Source organism: Anomaloglossus baeobatrachus, chromosome 6 (assembly GCF_048569485.1).
Source record: "Anomaloglossus baeobatrachus isolate aAnoBae1 chromosome 6, aAnoBae1.hap1, whole genome shotgun sequence".
Classification (NCBI taxonomy): Eukaryota; Metazoa; Chordata; class Amphibia; order Anura; family Aromobatidae; genus Anomaloglossus; species Anomaloglossus baeobatrachus.
This window is the reverse complement of record NC_134358.1, coordinates 434,457,343-434,482,023: the sequence shown is the minus strand read 5'-3', so window position 1 is coordinate 434,482,023 and position 24,681 is coordinate 434,457,343. Positions and strand designations below refer to the sequence as shown.

The 24,681-nt window shown below is 44.6% G+C and overlaps 1 protein-coding gene across 1 annotated transcript in view; it reads left to right on the top strand.

Moving 5' to 3' along the window:
- LOC142243953 (collagen alpha-6(VI) chain-like) overlaps nucleotides 1–24,681 on the top strand; it is a 229,864-nt gene that overhangs the window by 48,851 nt on the left and 156,332 nt on the right. The window contains exons 11-19 of the mRNA XM_075316146.1: nucleotides 3,932–3,985; nucleotides 4,515–4,586; nucleotides 5,149–5,175; nucleotides 5,358–5,402; nucleotides 5,520–5,573; nucleotides 6,608–6,670; nucleotides 11,452–11,517; nucleotides 18,223–18,276; nucleotides 21,393–21,428. Of these exons, the coding sequence (XP_075172261.1) occupies nucleotides 3,932–3,985; nucleotides 4,515–4,586; nucleotides 5,149–5,175; nucleotides 5,358–5,402; nucleotides 5,520–5,573; nucleotides 6,608–6,670; nucleotides 11,452–11,517; nucleotides 18,223–18,276; nucleotides 21,393–21,428 (471 nt within the window). The remainder of the gene's footprint in view (nucleotides 1–3,931; nucleotides 3,986–4,514; nucleotides 4,587–5,148; nucleotides 5,176–5,357; nucleotides 5,403–5,519; nucleotides 5,574–6,607; nucleotides 6,671–11,451; nucleotides 11,518–18,222; nucleotides 18,277–21,392; nucleotides 21,429–24,681) is intronic.

Genomic DNA, 24,681 nt, shown 5'->3' with positions numbered 1-24,681 from the left:
CACAAAGGTAAACTGTAACGGGTGGGGGCTTATGGTCATGGATAGTGTTTTAGGCAGGAGTGAATATCACAATACCAAAATGTTCCCCTCAAATCTTTTTAAAAAAGAAAAATGAAAGAAGTTTTGATCTTCCAAGCCAAAGGGAGTTGAAGTTTAACTGTCTCAGGATTCAAAACTTCAATAATCCTGTAAGGAGTCAGGACCTACACCTTTGAGGGCAAACCCCCTAGATGCCAGTTTAGCCTTCGTCAGGCTGCATAATTTTACAACGTTAACAGCAACCCCTTATCTCGGAAGTGGGTGGAGATATTTTATTGAAATTTGGCCAATATATTCTGGACCAAAACTGCAGAGATGTCACGAAATTTCAGCCCTCTATGGCTTTTGTAAAAAAAAATGTATTGCAATTTTAAAACGGAATAGTTACAATTGTACCTATTCAGCCGGACAAAGGTTAAGAAGTAGATTTTTTTGAGGATAGCCACAAAAACTCCACCACCCTAAAGACAGGGGCCTTTTTACATCTGCAGTTGGCAGCTTTTTTGGTCTGGACACTGCTCACCTAATGACCCCACTTTTAAATCCTTCTTAGTTTTAATTAATCAGGAAGTAAGTCTTTCCTCCGAGTTAGGCAGATCAGTGACAAAGTCCTTGGACAAGTGAGTACCTGGTCACAACAGAACCTAGCTAGGTGAGAGCAAAGGCTGTTTTTCACGCAGCGACATCGCTAGCGATGTTGTTCGTGAAAGCACCCGCCCCCGTCGTTTGTGCGTCACGGGCAAATCACTGCCCGTGGTGCACAATATCGCTTGGCCACGTCACACGGACTTACCTTCCTAGCGACGTTGCTGTGGCCGGCGAACAGCCTCTTTTCTAAGGGGCAGTTTGTGCGGCCTCACAGCGACGTCACACGGCAGGCATCCAATAGAAGTGGAGGGGCGGAGAGCAGCCGCATGTAAGAATACGCCCACCTCGTTGCCGGAGGACGCAGGTACGGTGTTGTTCGTCATTCCTGGGGTGTCACACATAGCGATGTGTGCTGCCTCAGGAACGACCAACAACCTGCGTCCTGAGCCAGCAACGACATTTGGGAAATGAACGATATGTCAACGATCAACGATTAGGTGAGTAATTTTGATCGTTAGCGGTCGCTCGTACGTTTCACATGCAACGACATCGCTAACGAGGCCGGTGTGCGTCACGAATTCCGTGACCCCAACGACATCTCGTCAGCGATGTCGTTGCGTGTAAAGCCCCCTTTAATCTTCTGGCACCTGAAGAAAGATCTCAGTCCTGGCACAGATTCTAAAATTATGGACATACTCTTCAGTACCCTTACAAGCATTCTGCCACCAAAAAGATCCAGAAAGAGACCTCTGCATGTCATAAAAATCTGATTGCCCCACTAAACCATGCATTTCTTTAAGCAGCTCTACTAGCAAAGAGAGCAATAAATAGTTTGCTTATTGTTAAATCTTCTGGCGTTCAACAGACCAAATCCTCTGTAGCAGCAGAACATGTGTTCTCCTTCTGGAGCTTGATATCCACCTAGTCCAGTGACAAATCCGTTATTGTTGCATGGCCAAGGCGTTAACAGGATCCATAATAATGCCCCAGCACACTATAATGGGCTGTCTATAATGTTATGCACATAACTAATGCAAACATGGGTAAATGGAGAAATAAAGTCTACAACAAATCAGCCATACCCACTGGTTCCTCTACAGACTAAAAAAAACCCTAGTCACACAACTAAAACACCAACTTGGCTTCTTGAAAGGCCATCGATAGGTTTCTCATTCCTCCTGAGGAACCAGAGGGGTGGCAACTACACACAACTAATCAAAAGAGAGTAGGTGTGCAAAGGTAGATGGTGACCCAGAGTGAACAAAGATAACATAACCATCAACAGTTGGACAGAGATTGACCAGTCTGTAGCTCAGCAAAGAAGGAAACTCACCATGCAGCAAGAGGTCACCAGATCGAGTCACAAAACCGAGGCATGACAGAAACATAATACTTCAACACAAAAAAGGGTTAATCTTCATGCATAAAGTAAGAGACAGATAATCCTTTCAATCCATATTTAAAATCATTTAAATACACTTTGCCATCAGGGGTAAGAACTAGAGATGAGTGGACCCGTTGATTTTCGGGTTCGGCGGGTTCAGCCAGACTTCAGATAAAGTTCAGTTTGGGACTTGACCTGAACCCCATTGGAAGTCACTGAATGAGCAGTTCCACGCACTGCTCATATGCAGCCAGCCACAAACAGAGCATTTCTGGGGGATGGAGGGCAAAGTGTTTTCTTTCTATTTTTAATTTTTTACAACTCTACCGACCCCGTAGCAGCGGCCGAGCCGCTCGGATCTGGAGCCGCGGTGGCTCGAGGGGTATCCGGACCCGGGGGACCCGCGCGGACACTCGAATTAAAAAGGGAGGGTAAGGGAGTACATGCACGGGATTAGGAAAGTTCGTGACGCCACCCATGGTGCATGGTAAGATAGGGTACCACCGCTGCTGTTGGGGACACCCTGTGGCGATGGGATGGCAGCTAGGTGTTTTAACCCCTCCGTGGGTAGGGGGTGTTTGCCCCGGGAGCCTGGTGATGGTGATGTAGGGGTGCCATTGGGATGTAGGAGAGGAATTTGCAGTGTACTCACGCAGTCCTGAAATAACCACACGAACAGCTTGTAAACCAACGTTCCGAGCACCACTGCAGCTGGGAGAAAGCACGCTTGGGTCCATGCCCTTGGTGTTGCGGTTGGTCCGTAGCCCTCTCCTGGCACTTGTGTTTTCTCTTTTGGACCCTAAAGCCTAGAACTTGGCGGGTCTTGCTCACCCGTGTGGCTAACGTAGTGAGCTTGCTCTCAGGGTTCACACGTAGGATTTCTTTGGACTGTATTGGGAAAGTCCTATCCCATCGGTGCGCTAGTATCCCAATTTTGGAGTGGGTTGGGGATGACACTTGAAGTCTTCACCCCCATCGGGTAAATTGCCGGGCTGCGTGAAGCTACTTCCCGGCCTAGGGTCCACATACCCCATCGTGCCCTGGCCCCTGCCCGGTGATAGCTCAAGGGCACCGGCCGCCCTCCTCGGCAGTCCGTGCCACTTGACCCTATCCCCTGCAACGGGGGTTCCAGCTCCTACCAGGCCCAGACCAACATCTGCCCCCTAGTACACAGAAGCCCTGCTCCTCTCGACTTCACTCTCCTCCTTCCACTGCTCAACTGCTCAACTGTCACTTTACTCACTTCCCCTTACCAACCCCTCATATGGGCGGCCCTATTCCCTTCAAGCCCCACAATGGTGTGTCTGGTAGGTTCAGTGCAAAGTATTCCTAGGGTTTTGATTGGCTATAGCTGTTTGCAACACCAAACAACCAGGACCTGTAACCAAGGAGGGTGGATACTGTGCTGAAGGGCAGATTGCACAATACCCTGTGACGACTTGATAGGCCAGGGCTTCACGCAACCTACATCCGATAAGGTTGTTCTTGCCGCCAGTGAGAGCCATTCAGACACTGCAAGTGGCTCGCACTAGATTGAGCAACGAGCGTACCCGAGCACAGCGATGCTCGATCGAGTGGTTACATACGTAAAGCATCCGAACTCCAAACTCAAACACTGATTTTTTTTGTAAAGACTGTGTTCGGTAAACATTTATATTTAACCCATACTGAGTGGTGTGCTTGTTTTATGCTGAGGTCTTCTCCTTGTTAGTCTCAATTTATACCAGCATGGAGAACCCCTTGATTTAATTCACCTCATTTTTGTACATCTCATCTCTTCTTATACATGTGTTCAATACCAATTCCGAACATTACTGTTCTGGTTTGCTCTAGTAATATACCTTTATAGACTATGAAAAGGTTAAAATTGCCTGCAGTATTCAACTGAAGTCATCTTCTGCCCTTTTATAATTTATCTAGGGATTAGCTGGATTACAAGGACATCCAGGCTTTTCTGGAGAACAAGGAAGGGAGGTAAGTCTCTACTATCAATCAGTGAGATCGATTTTGGCTCTGAAACTGCAGAATGTCCAATATGTCCTATTTTCATGGCATTACAGTGGCTTTCTCATTATCATAAATGAGAAAAATTGCAAAGTACATGTAGAAACAAGCAACTTTATAATTTACCTGTTGTTCAAAATTCTCTCCGTTCTCAGTTAAGGAGAGATTTTAAATTGTATTGTTTACTGCTCATTGTCTAGATTGCCAGCAACCTCTGCAGTCTATCAGAGGTGGTCAGTTTCCTAAGCAAGGTGCACAACACGTACAAGCTCTTGGCTGTAGACCTTGCAAGCACTGTATCCAGTCTGCTGGAACTCTATGTTCCTCCGATGTTGCAAAGGTAGAACTGCCTCTGCTTGCAACATCCGAGAATGCTCAGTCATGGCCCCTGGCCAGTGACAAAGCCATGTTGCTGGATTGAACTATCAATTTGTAATTTGATTTTGGCTAAACTCAAAGATAAACACAGAAAATTTTAGATGTTTTAATTTTTCTTAAGGGTGATAGAGGATTGCCAGGTCTGATGGGCGAGCCCGGTGACAAAGGATGTGCAGGAACCAAAGGACCCAAGGTAACATTATGATAATTAACAAATATTCCAAATAAATTACCGGAAGCTAATAATCATAATAATGTTATAGAGTGTGGACATGAAAATTAAATTTAGCGTGATTCAGTAGGAAATCTTGCTCTCAAATCATGACCCCTCATGTGCCACAGGCACTATTTTTATCACTTCTATGCAGACCACAGTGCATAGAAATTTTTAGAATAAAAAAATATAGCACCCTATATATTCTTGTAATACTTAAGTTCAGAGAATGGAAACTATACAATGCTATGTGGGAAAAACTGATTGGGACCATAGCAGTCAGATTCCCTACTGTCAAGACACACAGACAGTAATGGCACATCCTTGGGATTTGTCACTAGGTCTTCCACAGGACAGTTGTTATTAACTTAGTAGTCCACCTTTACCATTGCTTGTGAATTCACCAGGCTACATTTACTCCACCTGGCTAATACTATCTCAAATGTGTTGGCAATTGTCCCTCTTGGTCCATAACTATGAATTATTATTTTATGGAAATGGTTCTCCCCAGTGTAACAGTGCTTTTATAATTATTTTGCAGGGATACCGAGGTCTTCCAGGAGACCAGGTCTGTATTTCTTTGCACATTGCCTTTTTTATTAAAAAAAGATAATCTTTTGCTAGTACCATGAAAACATATAAAGTATAAAAAGAAATGGTAAAGTAACACAGGCCTACCTACTAGACTCCTAGTGCCCACTCCTGTTTTAAGGAATTTTGTACATAGCAAACATATATTTCATTTTGCAGAGTGAAGAAGGAGAACCTGGGCTTGATGGACTCAATGGAGAAGAGGTATACTGTTTCTGTCATACATATACTGTATATGACTAATCAGTCTCTGTAATTCATGAAATAGTATTTGATTTGATATATTTTTTATTTCATCTTCTGTTTTGTTTTTTTTTACAGGGGACGTCTGGAACTACAGGAATAAAGGGGGGAAAGGGTGAAAGAGGAGAACAAGTAAGATATGTATAGTTTGCTATATTATACTATAACTATGAATAAGCTTATAAGTGCACATATATGTTTTTAATACTTTTAATATTTTTTATAACTTTGTTCATTGGCATTATTTAAGCTCAAACTACACAGATACATCTGTCATGCAGCATGAAGACTACAATACTCTATCAGATCTGTCTAAAGCAAAAATCCAAGATCATAATATAGTCAGTCTTGGACTGGCCCACTGGGAAAAAGGTAAATTTACCAGTGGGCCCCTGTGCAGAAGTGAAGGAACCACCGCCCAATATGAGCAATACTTAGCGACAATACACTGTAATGTAACTCATTCAACCATGGGCCCATCCATCTGCTCCATCAAGTATCCATTTCATCTCCTCAGTCTAAAACCTTCGAAAACTCTGTCTTCAAATATTTGTTGACCCAGTTTTGACATTTTCGTTTGTGTCTTGTTCAGAGGTGGTATGCTTTTAGCCTACCTTATCTCAGCAATGTTTCTGAGCACTAAACACTATGTACTTCTGGGTACTCCAGGAAAGTTGCCCTTCTGAAATATGACAGCACTGGATTATGATGGGTTCCTGGTCGCTTCACATTTGATTCTTTTAAAATCTTTAGCAGTTAATGTGTCTTTTTTCTCAATTAGTTTTTTGTGACCTTGTTGACTATTTGCATAAAATGTATGACGGTTCTGTGATCGTGACCAAATAACTTGGCAAATTCAAGAGTGATGTGTGATTGGTAAAATTTTTTGAATTTTCAAAATCAGTTTTAACTCTTTTTTTGTTCCATTTTGCCTGAAAAAAAAACAAATAATTTTACACTCCTTGATAAAGGGTGTTGATATCTTTAAGTGACATCCTAACTTATTACTCAAATACACATCACCTGATATGTTTCATCCAATAAGCATTCACATTTATGCAGCTTGGAGTTGGAAAATTTGCATAAAAATGATGATATTATCAAAATACTCACTTGTCTAATAATTGTACACACAGTGTAACTAAAATTTTGTTGAATTTTCATAGGGTAAATCTGGATTAAGGGGAGCTAAAGGATATAAAGGTGATGAAGGCCAGAAAGGCACTTTGGTAAGTATACACATTTAAAAAATTAATCATTTTTATTTTCATTGTAACTTTACATTATAGCATTCCAGAATTTGAGGGGTTCTTTTACAATGACTATACTGATATTTCTGGAATCTAGCCTTTTATCTTTTTCTGATCAAAGAATATATAGGATAAAAATGAAATGTAATGTTCTAAAATAGACTACAGGTGATATAATTGATATAATGTATCATGCATATATATGATATGAATAATATTATAGATATGTAATATCTAAAGAACCAATATTACTAGTGCTGAAAAAGACAGGGTGTAATGCGGGCATCACACGGGATGATAAATCGTTCGATCGCATAAGCGATCGCACCCGCCCCCGTCATTTGTGCGTCACGGGCAATTAGTTGCCCGTGGCGCACAAAGTCGTTAACCCCCTGTCACACGCACTTACCTCCTGGGCGACGTCACTGTGGGCGACGAACATCCTGTTCCTGAAGGGGGAGGGACGTTCAGTGTCACAGCGACGTCACACGGCAGCCGGCCAATAGGTGCAGAGGGGTGGAGATGAGAGGGACGTAAGCATCCCGCCCACCCCCTTCCTTCCGCATTGCCGGCAAGATGCAGGTAAGCTGTGTTCATCATTCCCGGGGTGTCACACGGAGCGATGTGTGCTGCCTCAGGAACAATGACGGGCGATTTTTTGAAACTGAGCGACGTGTCAACGATGAACGAGAAGGTATTTCTGCTCATTCACCGTTGCACGTAGCTGTCACACGCTACGATATATCAGACGATGCCGGATGTGTGTCACTTACAACGTGACCCCGCCGACATATCGCCCGATATATCTTATCGTGTGACGCCCGCATTAGAAATGGCTCATTCTCATGTGTTGGGTGGTCATGTGAGGGTAAACAAGACCCAGGAGTAAAGGCTGCACAGATTCTACTGGCCCAGATGCTACAGAGAAATTCTGAAGTAATGTTGTCCCACGTGCCAGCTAACCTGGCCAGTGGCCCACTTCCACAGTCCCTTACTTCTGCTATCCATCATCAAGGTCGAATTCAAACAAACAGCTATAGATTTAGTGTAAACCCTGGTAAATTCCGCTAGGGGACATCAATATATATTAGTACTACATGATTATGCTACACAGTAACTGAAGGTGGTAGCTTTAAGAAACTACTTCACAAGGTGTATAGCTAGGGAGGTGTTTCATATCTTTTCTTGAATGGATCTGCCTAAGGAAATACTAACAGATCAAGGGACCACGTTCAAGTCAAATGCCATGAAAGAGTTATGCAAAGCATTACAGATTTCACAGAACTGGACCTCGGTGTACCATCCGCAGATGGATGGACTGGTGGAGAGATTCAATAAAACCTTAATTTCCATGCTGAAAAGGATGGTAGCAAAAGACATCCGAGAATGCAACTGTCTTCTATCCTGTTATTCTCTATCAGGGAAGTTCCACAAGCCTTCACAGGCTTCCCTCCATTTGAACTACTGTACGTCTGACACCCACATGGACTAGGAAATGGAATCCATGCCCTACCAAAGTGTAATAGAACATGTGGTCAAGATGCAAAATGTATTGCCAATTGTGAACCTGAGCACCTCCTCAGAGCAAACGAGGTACAGTCGGCCACGTTTGTGGCCTGTTTGTTGGCCACGTCTGAGGAAGACATCAAGGACGCAAAAACTTTGTCATGCTCCCAAAAGCAACAGTGTTGAGAAAATAGAGACATAGAGTTAACCTTCATATCATACAGCATGGGGTTCTCATGAAGCCTCATGTTTGTGACAACTTTAAGCCCTATTCGACCTCAGAAGCCCGGCGAAAGGTGATCTCAAAGGAGGTGAAACAGATACTGAACCTGGGAGTCATTGAAGAGTCCAAGAGTGGCTAGTCAAGACCCTTAGTGCTGGTGTCAGTGCCAAAGCAAGATGGCGAGTGGCAGGTTTGTAATGACTACAGGAAGCTCAATGAGGTCTCAAAGTTCGACACCTACCCAATACCTTGGGTAGATGTGAGTATTGTGAGGCTAGGAAAAGTTAAGTACATCATCAGCCTCAACCTAATGAAAGGGTACTGACAGATTCCAATATCCAAAAAGGCTAAGGAGAACACAGCATTCTCGATGCCAGAAGAATGGTACCAGTATGTCAGTATGCCTTTCAGGTTGCAGGAGGCTTCAGCCAGCTTTAAGAGGGCCATAGCTCGGGTCCTATCCGTCACAAAAAAGTTTGCAGTGGCATATCACTAACAATTGAATGACATTTAATATTTAGCCAGGAATTGAGAAGACATCTAAGCAAAGTGATGCTCCAAGGAAGATGGTCTTTACCATTAACCAGAAGAAATGTGCCATGTGGATGGAGGAGGCCAAGTATCTGGGTTATGTAATAGGCAGGGGTGAAAGTAAACCCCAGATTAAAAAAATAGATTAAAAAAATATTGGCAATACAGAGCTGGCCATGCCACCTCAAAAAGACAAATCAGGGCGTTCCTGGAAGTTCTGAGCTACTACAGGAAATTTGTGCTTAATTTCCTTGTGGTAGCAGCCCCTCTTACAGACCTCTAAAAAGTTGTAAAATTAGCTATGTCTAAGGAGTCCCCAGAAGCTGAGAGAACCTTCCAAGTGCTGAAACTAGCCCTTTGATAAAAAAAAATCAGAATTTTGTGAATAAAAAAGAATAACTCTTTTGTCCCAATTTTCCAAGACCCATAGCGTTCTCATTTTGGGATCTGCGGCTTAGGGATGGCTTATTTTTTGTGACTTGAGCTGGCTTTTTTAATTATATCATTTTTGTGTAGATGCCCTGTTTTGATCGCCTGTTATTGCATTTTAATGCAATGCTGCAGTGACCAAAAAAACGTAATTTTCGCTTTTGGAAGTTTTTTCTATTGACGCCGTGTACCGATCAGATTAATTCTTTTTATATTTTGATAGATTGGGTGTTTTTGAGCATGGCAATAGCAAATATGTGTTTCTTTTTATTTTTTTTAATTGTTTTATTTTCAGTGGGGAAAAAAAGGGTGATTTGAACTTTTAGGGGTTTTTTATTTTTTAAAACTCATTTTTTATTGATTTTACTAGTCCCCCGAGGGGACTTTTTGACTACAGTGTTCAATTGCTTCTCCTGATCATAACAATGCTACAGAATCGCTCTGATCAGGAGAAATGCTCATCTCCTGTGAGTGCTGGTCCTCTGTCGGCGCTCACAGGAAGTGATTCCTCTCACAGGAAGTGAGTCATAGTAGCATCAGGGGTCAAAATCTGACCCCGCGCTACCATGACAACACATTGGCGCCCCACGATCACATCATGGGACTAAACGGCATAATCTCCATCACAGCCCTTTAAATCTCCAGTCCATCTACACCTGTTAGCTGCACATGTCTGCTGAACAGATCCAGCAGACATGTGCAGGGAATGCCACACACTCGCTGCCGGAGCTCACAGTAACCAGAGGAAGTCGACCAAGGACAAAACAGTCGTAAAGTCATACCTGTCTGCCTCAAATCAGATGCCGTGTATTGTATAAATCATCTTTTATTACTTTATATAAATGAGCTCTTCCAGGCTATGGGGCAGATGCTGCCTGGAAGATAACTCCACCTCCATAGCTTATTTTAAATAGAAGGAAGCATTACCAGTGTGAGACAAATAACTGAAACAGAACAGGAGAAATGAAATGTGTTTTCTTGCAAACACATTTTTTGAAGCTCACTGAGCTCTGCTTTATTGCAACAATATTGCAACACTGTCTGCCTGTGAGATGGAGGCTGAAGCTAAGAAGCACCTGCAGAAGTATTAGTTATAATCACACACAGCAGAGAGCGGCCATCACACATCCCACTGGTAACGCCCCTTTTATTTAAAATAGTCTCTGGAGGTGGAGTTATCTTTCCGGCAGCATCTGTCCCATAGCCTGGAAGAGCGCATTTACATAAAGTGGTAAAGATGATTTATGCACAACAAGCTGTCATGGTTCGCCTCCCTGTCCACATGGCTAGGGGGCGGAGCCTTCTCTCGAGCCTCACTTCCAGACCCTGGATGCCTTAAAAGCTGGCATTTCCAGTGAACCAGTGCCGGCTATAAGCTTAGCACTGCTTTGCCTGTGATTGCTGGTCCTGTGAGTGATATCCTGATCTGTCTGTTCCTGTGCCCCCGTGCCCTTGTCTGTGTTCTGTCCCCTGGTCGTCCCTCCTGTCCTCTGTCTGCTCTCCTATTTCCCCACTTGGTTGCTTCCTACGGTACTGACCTTGGCCTGACTTTGACTCTGCTTTTGCTCGTCCCTCCGGTCCTGCTTCTGCCCGTACGGTGTTTGACCCAGCCTGTGTGACTATTCCTTGCATGCTCTGCAGCTCTGCTTCTCAGCTGTGCTTTGAGGTAATGCATGAGAACGCTGTGAATTCACTTCCTGGTTCTCATTGCTCTGTGTAGTGTATTATGCTACAGAGCTCTGGCTCCCCCTGGTGGCAGCATTACACAAGCTATCTGATATGAGGCGTAAAGGTAGGACTTTTTTCGGTTTTATATAACCTGTATGCCCATATTAATAGTTTAGATAGGTCAAATGAGAAGACAGATTCCCTTTAACCATCACAGTGTATACATGGACAATTTCTACTTATAAAATGACTTCATGAGTAACAAACCAACCATACAGTGGATATACCATATCATGTAATGAATGATGTGTAGGATTTATGCAAAATACCCACAGCATTGCTGAAATATGTAATCGATGTATTTCTTTATTGAACCAATACTAATGCCTTCTTTTGGCTGCAGGGTGATCCAGGAACAGAAAGTACAATCCCTGGACCTAGGGGTCCGAAAGGAGAAATGGGAATGGAGGTTAATATCTGTTTTATAACTTGTAATTTTTTAACTCATAATTATAATTGTGTTTTTGTTAATCCATCACTAGACTTATAAAACATACAGTGCTAGTAAGAAGTATTTACAAATTTCATCATTGTCATATAACATTATCTGCAACTGCATTTCCCAAGTAGTTATCTAATCATAGCAGGTATTGTAATTTGTAGACAGGTGAAACGTTTTAGATGTTAAAAAAAATCTAAAAATATTAAACAAATATAACCAATGGTTAATGAAACACTCACACAAAACTTTTAATTGCTTAAAGATGTATACATGTATATATAGTGTAGTGTAAGTGCGGTAATATACTCACCAATCACCATTTTCCCTGGTTTCCAGGGCTGTTCTCCGGTCCTTTTCTGGGCACTAATTTTTGACATACTCTAGACATTGTAACGTTACGTTCACACTTCTTTTCTCATGCCGAGTCAGCATGAGATACAAATTGATGAAATCTGCGATTGGCAGTGTATATCGCACTCATTCAAGTCAATGAGTGCGTGCAAACTATCGGACTGCACTCGGATGACATCCGAATGCAAGCCAATATTCATAGACAAACAATGGAGAAGAAAGAGAAATTAAGTTCTCCATCTTTTCTGCACCTGTGCTTCGACTTTTGCACGTGAGAGCATTGAAGCACAGTATAATGACACTCAGCGCATGCTCGCAGCAGAGTTTGAGCCGAGTGTCATTAGCAAAAAGCATCTGATTCTCTCACATGAAAGAATCAGTGGAAGCGATACGTTAATGTGAGCTTATTGTAAATGTGACTTCCAGCTCAAATATAGATCGAGTGTGATCCGGCAATGTTGGGACAGAAGTCACGTGACCAAGAAGAGGACCAGAGTGGTGCTAGAAACTAGGGAAATTGTCGGTCATTGAGTACAGTACCGCACTTAACCTTCATATACATTTAGACATTTAGACTGGTTTAGGTAATAAAAAGTTTGGTGGGAGGGTTTCTTTAACTCAAACTAATGCAATTTAGTAAGATAGCTACAATCATATCCCATTGTAGCCAACCAATATTGTCTACAAGTTAATTTTCACAAATAAGGATTAAAAATGTAGAAAAAAGGACATTTTTGTGTACTCACCGTAAAATGTCTTTCTTGGAGCCTTTCATTGGGGGACACAGACCGTGGGTTATATGTTGTCTCCAGGGGAGGCTTGACACTAAATTTAAAAAATAGTTAGCTCCTCCTCCCACAGCATATAACCCCAGCTAGGCGGGAACTAGCTCAGTTTGGTGTAAAGCAGTAGGAAAAGGATAATCAAAACCACAAGGGTGGGAGCTGTGTCCCCCAATGAAAGGCTCCAAGAAAGACATTTTTCGGTGAGTACACAAAAATGTCATTTCCTTTCTCGCCTTTTCATTGGGGGACACAGACCGTGGGACGTCCCAAAGCAGTCCCTGTGTGGGAACTGAACTAATAACAGTGTATAACATCAGACTAAGAGCTGACTAACAACTGCAACTGCAGTGAACTCATATGAAAACACTGTCAGAACCGAGCAGTGGCCACTTATAAATGGGCCACTGCCGACTGAAGGACTTGTCTTCCAAGAGCAGCATCCGCGGAGGCATGCGTATGCACTCTGTAGAATTTTGTGAACATGTGCACACTGGACCAGGCAGCGGCCTTGCAAAGTTGGGCCGCCGAGGCCTGATGGCGGATAGCCAGGAGGCACCCACTGCTCGTGTAGAGTGGGCCCGCACAGATTGAGGGGGAACGGCACCTCGTGCTTTGTATGCCTCACAGATGGCGGTCCTGATCCATCGAGAAATCGTGGATTTAGACGCCGGGTCGCCCTTCTTGTGTCCTACTGGGAGGACGAAAAGGGTATCGGACTTGCGCAACGGCGCTGTTCTGGAGATGTAGATCCGCAGAGCCCTGACAAGATCGAGATTGTGAAGGGCTTTCTCAAAGGAGTGGACTAGGGCCGGGCAGAATGACGGCAACACAATGTCCTCGTTCAGGTGGAAAGAGGATACGACCTTTGGAAGGAAGGCGGGGGAAGGTCGAAGGACCACCTTATCATGATGGAATATCAAGTAAGGTGAACGACAGGAAAGAGCTGCCAGTTCGGACACTCGCCTGATAGAGGTGATAGCGACCAAAAAGGCAACTTTCCAAGACAGTCGCTGGAGAGAGATTTCTCTCAGAGGTTCGAAAGGAGGAAGTTGAAGGACTCCGAGAACCAGATTCAGATCCCAGAGATCTAAGGGGTGGCGATAAGGAGGGACCAAATGCGCTACCCCTTGAAGAAACGTACAGACCTGAGGGTGAGAAGCCAGCTGATTCTGGAAAAAAATCGACAAAGCAGAAACTTGTCGTTTAAGGGTACTGAGAACAAGACCCGAGTCCAGACCGTCTTGCAGAAAGGCAAGAACATTAGGGATTGAAAAGGTCAGGGGTGACCGATTATGACGGTCACACCAGGAAAGATAGGTCTTCCAGGTCCTGTGGTAAATGCTGGCGGAGGAAGGCTTCCGAGCATTAAGCATGGTATGAAATACCCTGGAAGAAAAACCCGATCTGGCTAGAATCAGGGATTCAAGTGCCACGCCGTCAAATGCAGCTGTGCTGTATTCTGGTGGAATATTGGCCCTTGCGACAGAAGATCCGGGCGGTCGGGAAGACGCCAGGGAGTTTCGCTGAGAAGTTGGAGGAGCTCTGGGTACCAGGCTCTCCTGGGCCAGTTCGGGGCCACGAGGATCACCGGAATTCTGGATACCTCCTTCATCGCTGCCTTGCTGCGAGTTCCTCCCTGACGGTTGATGTAAGCCACGGTCGTGGCATTGTCTGACTGGATCCGAACAGGGAGGCCCAGTAATAAGGGCTGAAGATTCTGAAGGGCCAGAAATATGGCTCTGATCTCCAGAACATTGATGTGCAGAGAGCGCTCGGAAGGAGACCAGCGTCCCTGAACAGTGTGGTGGAGAAACACCGCCCCCCAGCCTATCTGCCAGTGGACCGGGCGGACGGACTTCCCTTGAGATAGGGATGAGGCTTGAGTCCACCAGACGAGGGAGCTGAGCGCAGACCGAGACAGGCGGACTGACCGGTCCAGGGAAGCTGGATTCTTGTCCCAGGAGGATAGAAGATCCAGTTGTAGAGGGCGCAGATGGAATTGGGCAAAGGACACGGCTTCTATGACCACCACCATCTTGCCTAAGACTCTCATTCCGTTCCGAAGGGATGTGTGACGGCGAGAGCGGAGGGATGGGGCAGCCCGGATCAGGGAAGACCTCTTGTCCTCTGGAAGGAAAACCTGGGACTGAGCCGTGTCTATCAGAATACCTAAAAAGGTGATGCGCTGATGAGGAATGTGGGGTGACTTGTTGAAATTGACAAGCCACCCTAGCCTTGACAGCGTGTCTAGGCAAATCTGCACGCTTTCTGAGCAAACGTGAGGAGAGCTCCCTTTGACAAGAAGGTCATCCAAATAGGGAACGACCAGGATTCCTCTGGGGTGTAAAATGGACATGACGGCCACCATGACCTTTGTGAAGACCCGAGGCGCAGTGGCCAGCCCAAAGGGGAGGGCCCTGAATTGGAAATGACGGTGTCCTACGGCAAAGCGAAGGAACCGTTGATGAGAGACACATATGGGAATGTGTAAGTAAGCATCTTGAACGTCTATGGAAGCTAGGAATTCTCCAGGTTCCATGGCGGCTAGTACAACTCTCAATGATTCCATTCGGAAAGTTCGAAGCCGTATGAGGTCCAAGATAGGGCGGACAGAGCCATCTTTTTTGGTAACAACAAAAAGGTTTGAGTAGAAACCTTTGCCGCGCTGTTCCAGGGGCACTGGAATGATAACGTTTGCTTTTTGTAAAGAAGCTATGGCCTGAAATAAGGCCCGGTTTTGCGTTTCGGACCTTGGGAGATGAGAACGCAGAAACCTGTTGGCCGGCAGGGAATGGAAATCGATCTTGTAACCTGAGGTGACGATTTCTCAAACCCAAGCATCGTGAGTGTGGTCCAGCCAGATATCCCGAAAAAGCAGAAGCCGCCCTCCCACAGGAGTCGGATCTGCGGGATACCTGGCGTCATGCTGAGGGGGCCTGTACAGAGCGAGGTCCTTTGGATTTAGGCTGCTTGGAGTGGGAACGCCAAGATGAGCCTCCTGAGGGACTGGATCCTCGATCTGAGCGTTGGGATGGTCCTTTGGCCGATGGCTTTTGGGGGGCAGGCCGAAAGGACTGCCTGCGCCAAGAAGATTTTTTGAAATTTCTGGCTACATGCCGCTTTTGTGGTAGAATGGTACTTTTACCACCCGTCGCCTCAGATATGAGCTTGTCCAGGGATTCACCAAATAGACGAAGACCCTGGAAGGGAAGTGTGGACAGGGACTTCTTGGAGGCACTGTCCGCATTCCAGATCTTTAGCCACAGAACCCTGCCGGCGAAGACAGCATTGGCTGCCGTTAGGGCTGACCAGCTGGCTGCATCTAGAGAGCCGTGAAGAAGATAATTAGATGCGAGAGAGAACAAATCAAGACTCTCAAGAGCCTCCGGAGGAATATTGCAAGGGCGAAGCAACTTGCGCAGATTCCTACTCTACACGCTCATAGCTCTTGCCACCCAAGTCATGGCAAACAGGGGGCGCAGAGAGGAGCCCGAAGCCTGAAAAATAGATTTGACCGCAGCATCAACTGCGCGGTCGGATGAGTCATTAAGAGACGCGTTGTCTGAAACAGACATAACCGTGTGTTTAGTCAGTCTGGATACTGGTGGATCCACAACGGGGGGTACCGACCAGGGCTTAACCATTTCCAGGGGAAAGGGATAAGCGAATGAAGAGGAGGATTTTTTATTAAACCTCCTATCAGGGTGATCCCACCGTTTAGATACGATTTGATGAAAAATCGGATCCTGGGCAAAGGACTTAGGAGGCTTCTTGGCTCGCTTGTTTGCCGACTGAGAAGTCGGGTCCGAGGGCTGATCAGAAATCGACAGAGAGTGATTGACAGCCGCTATCAGAGTGTCTTCCATATGCCTAGACTCAGAAGGGACATCTGAATCAGAGTCAGAGTCTCGGGAATCGTGACTACTAAAGGTCACGAAGCCTGAGTCAGACTGACCATCGTGTGAGTCAGAAGAGGCGGAGCGGTCGCAATGGCGCCTTTTGGAGACAGCCTTTTTACGTACTGGGGATGATACACCAGATGAAGACGAAGGCGGGCTCCTCTGAGGGAGCTGAGCCGGGGGGAGGCTGTGGGAGCCTGTGGAAGGCTGAGATATCTGAGCGGCCAGGTCATCTAACCTTTTAGACATCAGAAGAGCCCATGCAGGGATAGCCTCATCAGATGGGGGTGCTGCCTGAATGGCGGCCGGGGCCGAACCCACAGATTGCACGACCCCCTGGTCCGGCAACGCCTGTTGTGACATTGTAGTAGGGGCATCGCAGCCTCGGCAGAGTGGATAGCTTCGACCATTGGGAAACGAGCTTCCACAGGTGGTACAAGCATAGTACAGGTCCATAGAGGATGCCTGGGAAGCTTTATCACCCTTGCAGTTTTTATGCATGTCAGCAACAAATGTACAATTATACTGTGAGCCTTTAGCAGTATTACACTACTGTGGGTGAGGAGCTAGTAGCAGTATTAGAAAGGGACTGCTATACAGAGCTGGTATATACCAATAGTAAAGTGGCACACACTGCCAAACTGTCAGTATATATCTGCAAGCACAGCTAGTATATACCGCTGAAAGCTGATATACACCGCCAGCCAGCAGGCACACACTGCTAGGAAGACAGCGATATACCACTGAACAGAGCGGTATATAGTGCTGCAGAGTTGCAGAGCCAAGGAGGCGATCTCACCCAAGTCTGCTCCCCACATGTAATGGTGGTCAGTGTTCTCTGGCAGCATGGAGGGGAGAGACGGCCCACTAGAGGGAGCGGCTTCTGGAGCAGTGGAGGGAGCGTTGCTAACCATGCAGGCCGACGCCGGGAGCTAAATTAATGCTGCTTCCCCGGGATCATGGCCTGCATTGCCCCACCGGCTCCTCCTCAGGCGGTGGTTTGGATGCAGGGGATGGGTACACGTCGTCTCCCTACCCGCTCTTGCTCTGTCTGAAGACGCGTCGGTCCTGGGATGCGGAGATCTCGGGGACGCATCTTTGGCTCAAGGCTAGCAGGCTCTCGGCTCTGCCTAGCCCTCTGGAGCTACCTCTGTGAGGTGCTTCCAGGGAGCCTGGAGGGGTACGCAGACCCAACCACTTGGGCGCGAGGGAAGACTGACGGCTTTTGGACGCCAGGTTTCCTCTGCCCGTACACGGGGGGAACGGGGGTGAGCACACCCTGGTATTGCCCCATAGTCAAAAATAGAATAAAATCACAAAGAAAAGAAATAAATAAACAAAAAACATGAGCTGGCCTGGGGCTCAGGCCAGACGTGTCAGCCTCCCTACTGCCATTAAAAAGAACTGAGCTAGTTCCCGCCTAGCTGGGGTTATATGCTGTGGGAGGAGGAGCTAACTCTTTTTTAAATTTAGTGTCAAGCCTCCCCTGGAGACAACATATAACCCACGGTCTGTGTCTCCCAATGAAAAGGCGAGAAAGGAATTGTTCATAGGTATTCTTCCAATTAACAATAACTAATTATATTAGTAAAGTTAAATATGTAGTTGATAATATGCTTCATTGTATAACTCTCTAGGGTGATCATGGACTGGAAGGAAAACCTGGACCACGTGGTGCCGATGGTATTAATGTAAGTTGTAAATACCAAAAAATATATAGAGTTCAATTCTTCAAACCATCAAATCAAATCATTTTTATGTCTTAAAAAAACATTGAAATATTGAAAAAAAAATTGCACAACTTAAAAATGCAAAATTATCACAACTTTTGGTGTTTTTGTGAGAGTCCCGGACAGAACTGGCCACTTTTTGGTGAAAGCAGTGCATACCAAGCACACCTGACAAATTCATCATTTACGCCACATAACTAGCACAAAATACAACAAATGTTTGCCTAATTCAGAGCCGTGTGCCTCTTTGCAAACTCAGTGCATCTTACTCAAGCGCTCACTTTGTTAAGACTGACATAAAAAAATAAATATATGCCAGTCTTAGTGAATTGGGGCTATAAAATCTGATACAAGTTCATATATATATATTTATAAATATGTTTATTATTGTAAAAATTATTTTCTTATAAGGGTATATTCTGGAGATGAGTGGATCAGGTGAGTACTCTCTGGCCGTGGACAGGGGCTGGGTCACCTGTGAGTTACACACCGCACAGATAATGTCACACCAGACCAGTGAATCAAACAACATAATGGGGAACCTGAAAGCTTAGACCTTCATGCAGGTCCTGTGCACCGGCAGAGGGTAATGACCTAGACCATGGCTATGCAAAGCGATACACTCGTCTCTAGTATATTCGCATGGAATGTTTTTCATTGCTAGTTCATAGTATAACAGTAATGTTGTTTTAAAAAAGTATTAAATGCTGAAAACTGCAGGAAAACCACCAAGAGCTGAAGCCCACACATTGTTTGTAGTAGGACATTTACATTGTCTTTTAAAGGGGTTGTGCTGTCTAAATCCATAAGTCTAAAGTCACTCTGTGTCACTCTCTGTGACTGCAGACTTGTAAATTCTCACACCTCATGCACTGGGCACTGTGACTATTCTTCAGTGTCAGAGCCGGGAACAGCAGTCACGGGGCCGTGAATCTGTAATATGAGGATTCCTATACTGTATCTGAAAAGATGGGTGCAACCTCACTCATACTTGGTGAAGCTGTGTCAATCTAGTCAGAATCTGGCCAGTGCTACACATATCAGATACTCACGGACACATGACCACCGTTCCTTTCTGTGACACCGGTGAATCCTCACAGTGCACAGTGCAGGAGATGAGAGGATTCACAAGTCTGCAGTCACATAGAGTGATACATAGAGTGACTACAGACTTGAGGATTTAGACTGGTGAACCAATTTATTTTTACAACTGATTTTCCCCACCATTGTTTTAAAAAATGCTTCAATAAGAGAAATTGCACTTATTGAATCAGTTTCCTTCAAGAAATTATGGTGGATTGCCACATACACATTGCCTCTATGGAAGAGGGCTTATCTACATTCAGACTGATAACTGTTTATACTGAAATCCCTGCTTCTCAAAAATACATCAGATTTTTACTGCCTAAAAAACTACAATTTGAACATACCCTAATGGTTATGTATGTAGGTATGTAGAACTGTCATATTCTAAAGAGGATACACTCATATCTAGAACTAGAACAATGAGACGCCAACAGGATAAAACCAACTAGGTACTAGAGATAGCAGTAGCTGTGGGGTCCAGCAATGAAGAGGCTCATCTCAACCATAGGTGAGATGTTATCTAATATATAAAGCTCAGTGTATGTGTGTGTGTATGTGTGTGTATATGTGTGTATGTCCGCTAAAGAAATCGGCACAATCACATTTACAATCACGTAATTTTGCACAGACACTCCATGTGACTCAGGGAACGTCATAGACTAAGTTTGGGTGGGAAAATTAAACCCTGTCTTTTACAGTTACTCTACAAAAATCCTGCAGCTATTGAACTGAATGGAGCTGGGAGCTCCAGACTATAAATAGCAACTGTCAGTGGTTTCTATAGGAACAAAATAAACTGTTAGTATACGAAGCTTATGTGTGAGGTAAAAAGATGTTGGTGGTGAGATGGATAGAGAAAGACAGAGACAGACGGGGAAAGGGACAGACGGGGAAAGGGACAGACGTGGAAAGGGACAGACGGGGAAAGGGACAGACGGGGAAAGGGACAGACGGGGAAAGGGACAGACGGGGAAAGGGACAGACGGGGAAAGGGACAGACGGGGAAAGAGACAGATGGGGAAAGAGACAGCCGGACAAAGAGACAGCCGGGCAAAGAGACAGACGCCCAAAGAGACAGACGCCCAAAGAGACAGACGCCCAAAGAGACAGAGCGGGAAAGAGACAGAGCGGGAAAGAGACAGAGCGGGAAAGAGACAGCGCGGGAAAGAGACAGAGCGGGAAAGAGACAGCCGGGCAAAGAGACAGACCGGGCAAAGAGACAGCCTGGGCAAAGAGACAGCCTGGCAAAGAGACAGCCAGGCAAAGAGACAGACTGGGCAAAGAGACAGCCGGGCAAAGAGAAAGCCAGGCAAAGAGACAGCCCTGGAAAGAGACAGCTCTGGAAAGAGACAGACCTAGAAAGAGACAGACCTAGAAAGAGACAGCCGGGCAAAAAGACAGCTGGGCAAAAAGACAGCCGGACAAAAAGACAGCCGGGCAAAAAGACAGCCGGGCAAAAAGACAGCCGGAAAAAAAGACAGCCGGACAAAGAGACAGACGGGCAAAGAGACAGACGGGCAAAGAGACAGACGGGCAAAGAGACAGATGGGCAAAGAAACAGAGAGAGAGAGAGACAGACAGATACAGAGATTGAGACATATAGACTGATGCAAATACAGACAGAGAGATAGAAACAGACAGACAAGAAAAGAGACAGACAGCGACACACAGACAGAGACTGGGAGAGAGACAGAGAGACAGTTATTATCCCGGGCAACGCCCGGGCACTACAGCTAGTTTTTAATAATTATGAGCTATGAAAGGTGAAAGTGGAAAATTATTGCAGTTCAATGGGAGACCAAAAAACACAAGAGCCCTTAATAAATATAAAGCTTTCCTGTCCGCATGTGCGTACTTCTCCAGTCCTCGATAATAGTTTATTACAGTATTTATGTTTATTATAGCATAAAGTATACAGTACCTCTATTTCATGGTCTTCAATGATAATAAATAAAGTATGAAAGTAGAAATATTACTGTTTTATATTTCAGAGTTCTCCTGGTAAAAGAGGCACTTCTGGACCACGGGTATGATTATCACTGCTTATAGATTTAGTATAAATTGTACTTTATCTACATTTCATACATCTCATAGGATACATTGAGACGTTGCTGTACACATCACATAGAATACACTGAGACTCTGTTGTATACATCACATAGGATAAAGAGATTCTGAGATACAAATCACATTGCATAAACTGAGATGGCTGTATCTATTACACAGGAAACACTGAGACTGCTATATATATCGCATAACATTCACTGAAACTCTGGTGTATATGTGGCACCCCTGACCTGGTCAGGCACCACCGAGTACTGCACCCATGCTGGGTCAGTACAAAACAGGTGATCCTGATGTCTAAATAGGGTGTGAGCACGCAGGCACCCTTTAACCAGAACACACATACACATTAGAGGGGACCCCTGGGCAGACCCAGGGAGGGGGCAGAGCCTCCACATCTCAGATCGTGTGGTGTTGTAGTGAAGCTGGGAGGAGAGTGGTGCAGTGGCAGTCAGAGGAGAAGGAGGTGAGCAGCCGTGTCTGAAGTGTAGGGCTGAAGAGTGGAACACTGTCAGACCCTGCACGTGCAGTGGCTGCTGACGGAGGAGAACACTGCCACACGGTTGATTTGAAAGACACCAGAATAGAGAGAGAAGTACGGAGTCAAGTACGGGGACTCCTGGCAGTGAAAGCACATACGGGTTGCAGGTCCCTAGAGCCAGACATCCATTTAATGGTCTGCTGAATCCTGCCAATGGGGTGGACAACAAGTCCCACACCAACCAACACAGAGCCCGCAGCATCAACAGCAATGAGGGGGCCAATAAGGAGGATCGAGCCTGGAGCCATCTTATCCTTGGTCCACGCTGTCAGCAAATGGGTCAGAAAGGGGAGAATGGCAGTAGTGACTTCCCTGGATGCATCCCACGATATACTTCAAGTCAGGGGTGATCCGAAACAAAGGTGCAGGAAGGCGAGTCAGCAGTCACCCCTATATCAGCCTGAGGGATACCTTGTTCCACCTGGTTCGCCATAGCATCGCCCGGGTTGTCTCATATCTACCAACTGAAAGTGAGTAAAAACCCTGAAAGACATTGCTGCTTGTGTGTGAGTTCTTCTGCGACCTGTGGTACTACACACTTACACCAGAGCCCCTGGGAGGCTGGGAGACTCTCGGGAGGCCGTAACACCAGACTGCATTTACCACCAGCCCCAGACGCTCTCTAAACTGCAGTGGAGGTCACCCCCTGATCGCAATTACCGAGAGTGGCGTTACGATTCCCATTGAAGTTAACCTGACATACCTGTTGTCGGAAGATTTCCAGCATGTGAAGACCCTGAGATGACCTGTAGATGAGGGGCTTCACATATACATCACATAGCATAAACCTAGACTGCTGGATATATCCCATAGAATACACTGAGACTGCTGCATACATGTCATAGGATACACTGAGACTGCTGCATACATGTCATAGGATACACTGAGACTGCTGCATACATGTCATAGGATATACTGAGACTGCTGCATACATGTCATAGCATACACTGAGACTGCTGTGTACATCATGTTGGATACAATGAAACTACTGTTACATCACATAACATACACTGGGACTCTGTTATATACATCACATTTGGTGTACAGACTTGTGTATTTATCACATAGGATACACATGTGACTCTGCTTCTGCTGTATACATAAAAAATGATCCACAATACTCTTTTCTATATATCAAATAAGATACACATAGACTATACTTTATACATCACATAGGATACACAGACTCTTGTGTATATACCACTAGGATACAATGAGACTGCTGTATACATCAGATAAAATACACTGAGACTCTGTTGTACATATCACATAGAATACAAAGACTGCTGTATAATTTACATAGGATACACTGAGAGTTTAGTGTGAAAAAGAGATATTACTGCTGCCGCTAAATGTTGCAATTTAGGTAGACATCATGTAATATGTAGTCTGCATTAGGGGAACAATGCAAATGGAAAAGATGGAATCTAGATGGCAGACAACCTAGACATGGCACATCAACTGAAATAGAAATGCACAAAACATACACAAAAACTTCTATATCTGTCTGTGTTAATAGCTTTTGTTGCACTATATAGGAAAGATAATTGCTAAAGTGCTTCTTAAAGAGATTCTCCTACAAACAAATTTAATTTATAGTTAATTTTAATCAAAAGATCTTGAAATAATAATAAATTCCACAACTGGATGTGTTTATAATTAAAATGTTCCTGTGCTGAGTTAATCTTAGATATGTGTCCCTGCTGTGTACTGTGTAATGGCCGTGTCTGACCATACAGTGACATGGTCTGATCATACCACATCTCCTTTGCAGAGGAGGACGCAAAGGAGAGTTTAAAGGCATTACAGCACGGATCATAGCTGACTCGTTTTGTGAGGTAAAGCATTGTCCTGCCTGTTTTTAAAAAATGTTTTACCTCCAAGAAATAATTATTTCTGATCCCAGGCTGTAATGCCTGTATACTCTTTAACTTCTTCTCCGGCGCAGGGGCTGTGGTATGATCAGACCATGTTCCTGTACGGTCAGACACGGCCATTACACAGCACATATCAGGGGCACATTTATAAGATTATCTCACGGGAACATCTTTTTTTATCAAATCTAATTGTGGAAATTATTATTATTCCAGGATCTATTAATTAAAATTTACTTTGTTTGCGAGAAAACGTCTTTAAGTTAAAAAAAAAAGGTGAACAATCCCTTTAAATCAGTTTGAAACTAAAAACAACAGCTAATAGGCATAACTCGATTTTTTTATGATCTGAAAACAACAAGACAATCCACTACTCAAAATACGCCTTTCCCCATCATAAACTGCTTATACCCCTCACAATCATCTAGTATTGCTTAGAAAAGATGTGGGCTCTCTACTCATTTATTCAAATTTAATATAAGTTCAAATTGGACAGATAGAAATCATCAAATTCACCAGAGTGATTCCATGAAAAAGCCTTTATCGGAGAAGAAACATAGAAGGGCTAATAAATTGAGATGTTTCAGCCACAATATATACTTTACAAAACACATAAAAAATAAAATACAAGCGGCATTCAAGACTAATTTTACAAGGAAACCACCAGACAACTTCTTCCTCCTACTGCTGGTCCCTCCTCCATAGTCACAAAAACTAGATAAAAAAGCATAATGTAATCAAACAAATTAAAAAAAAAGTTAAAATGATCAAGTATGGAGAGTTAATAGGATATAGAGTGAG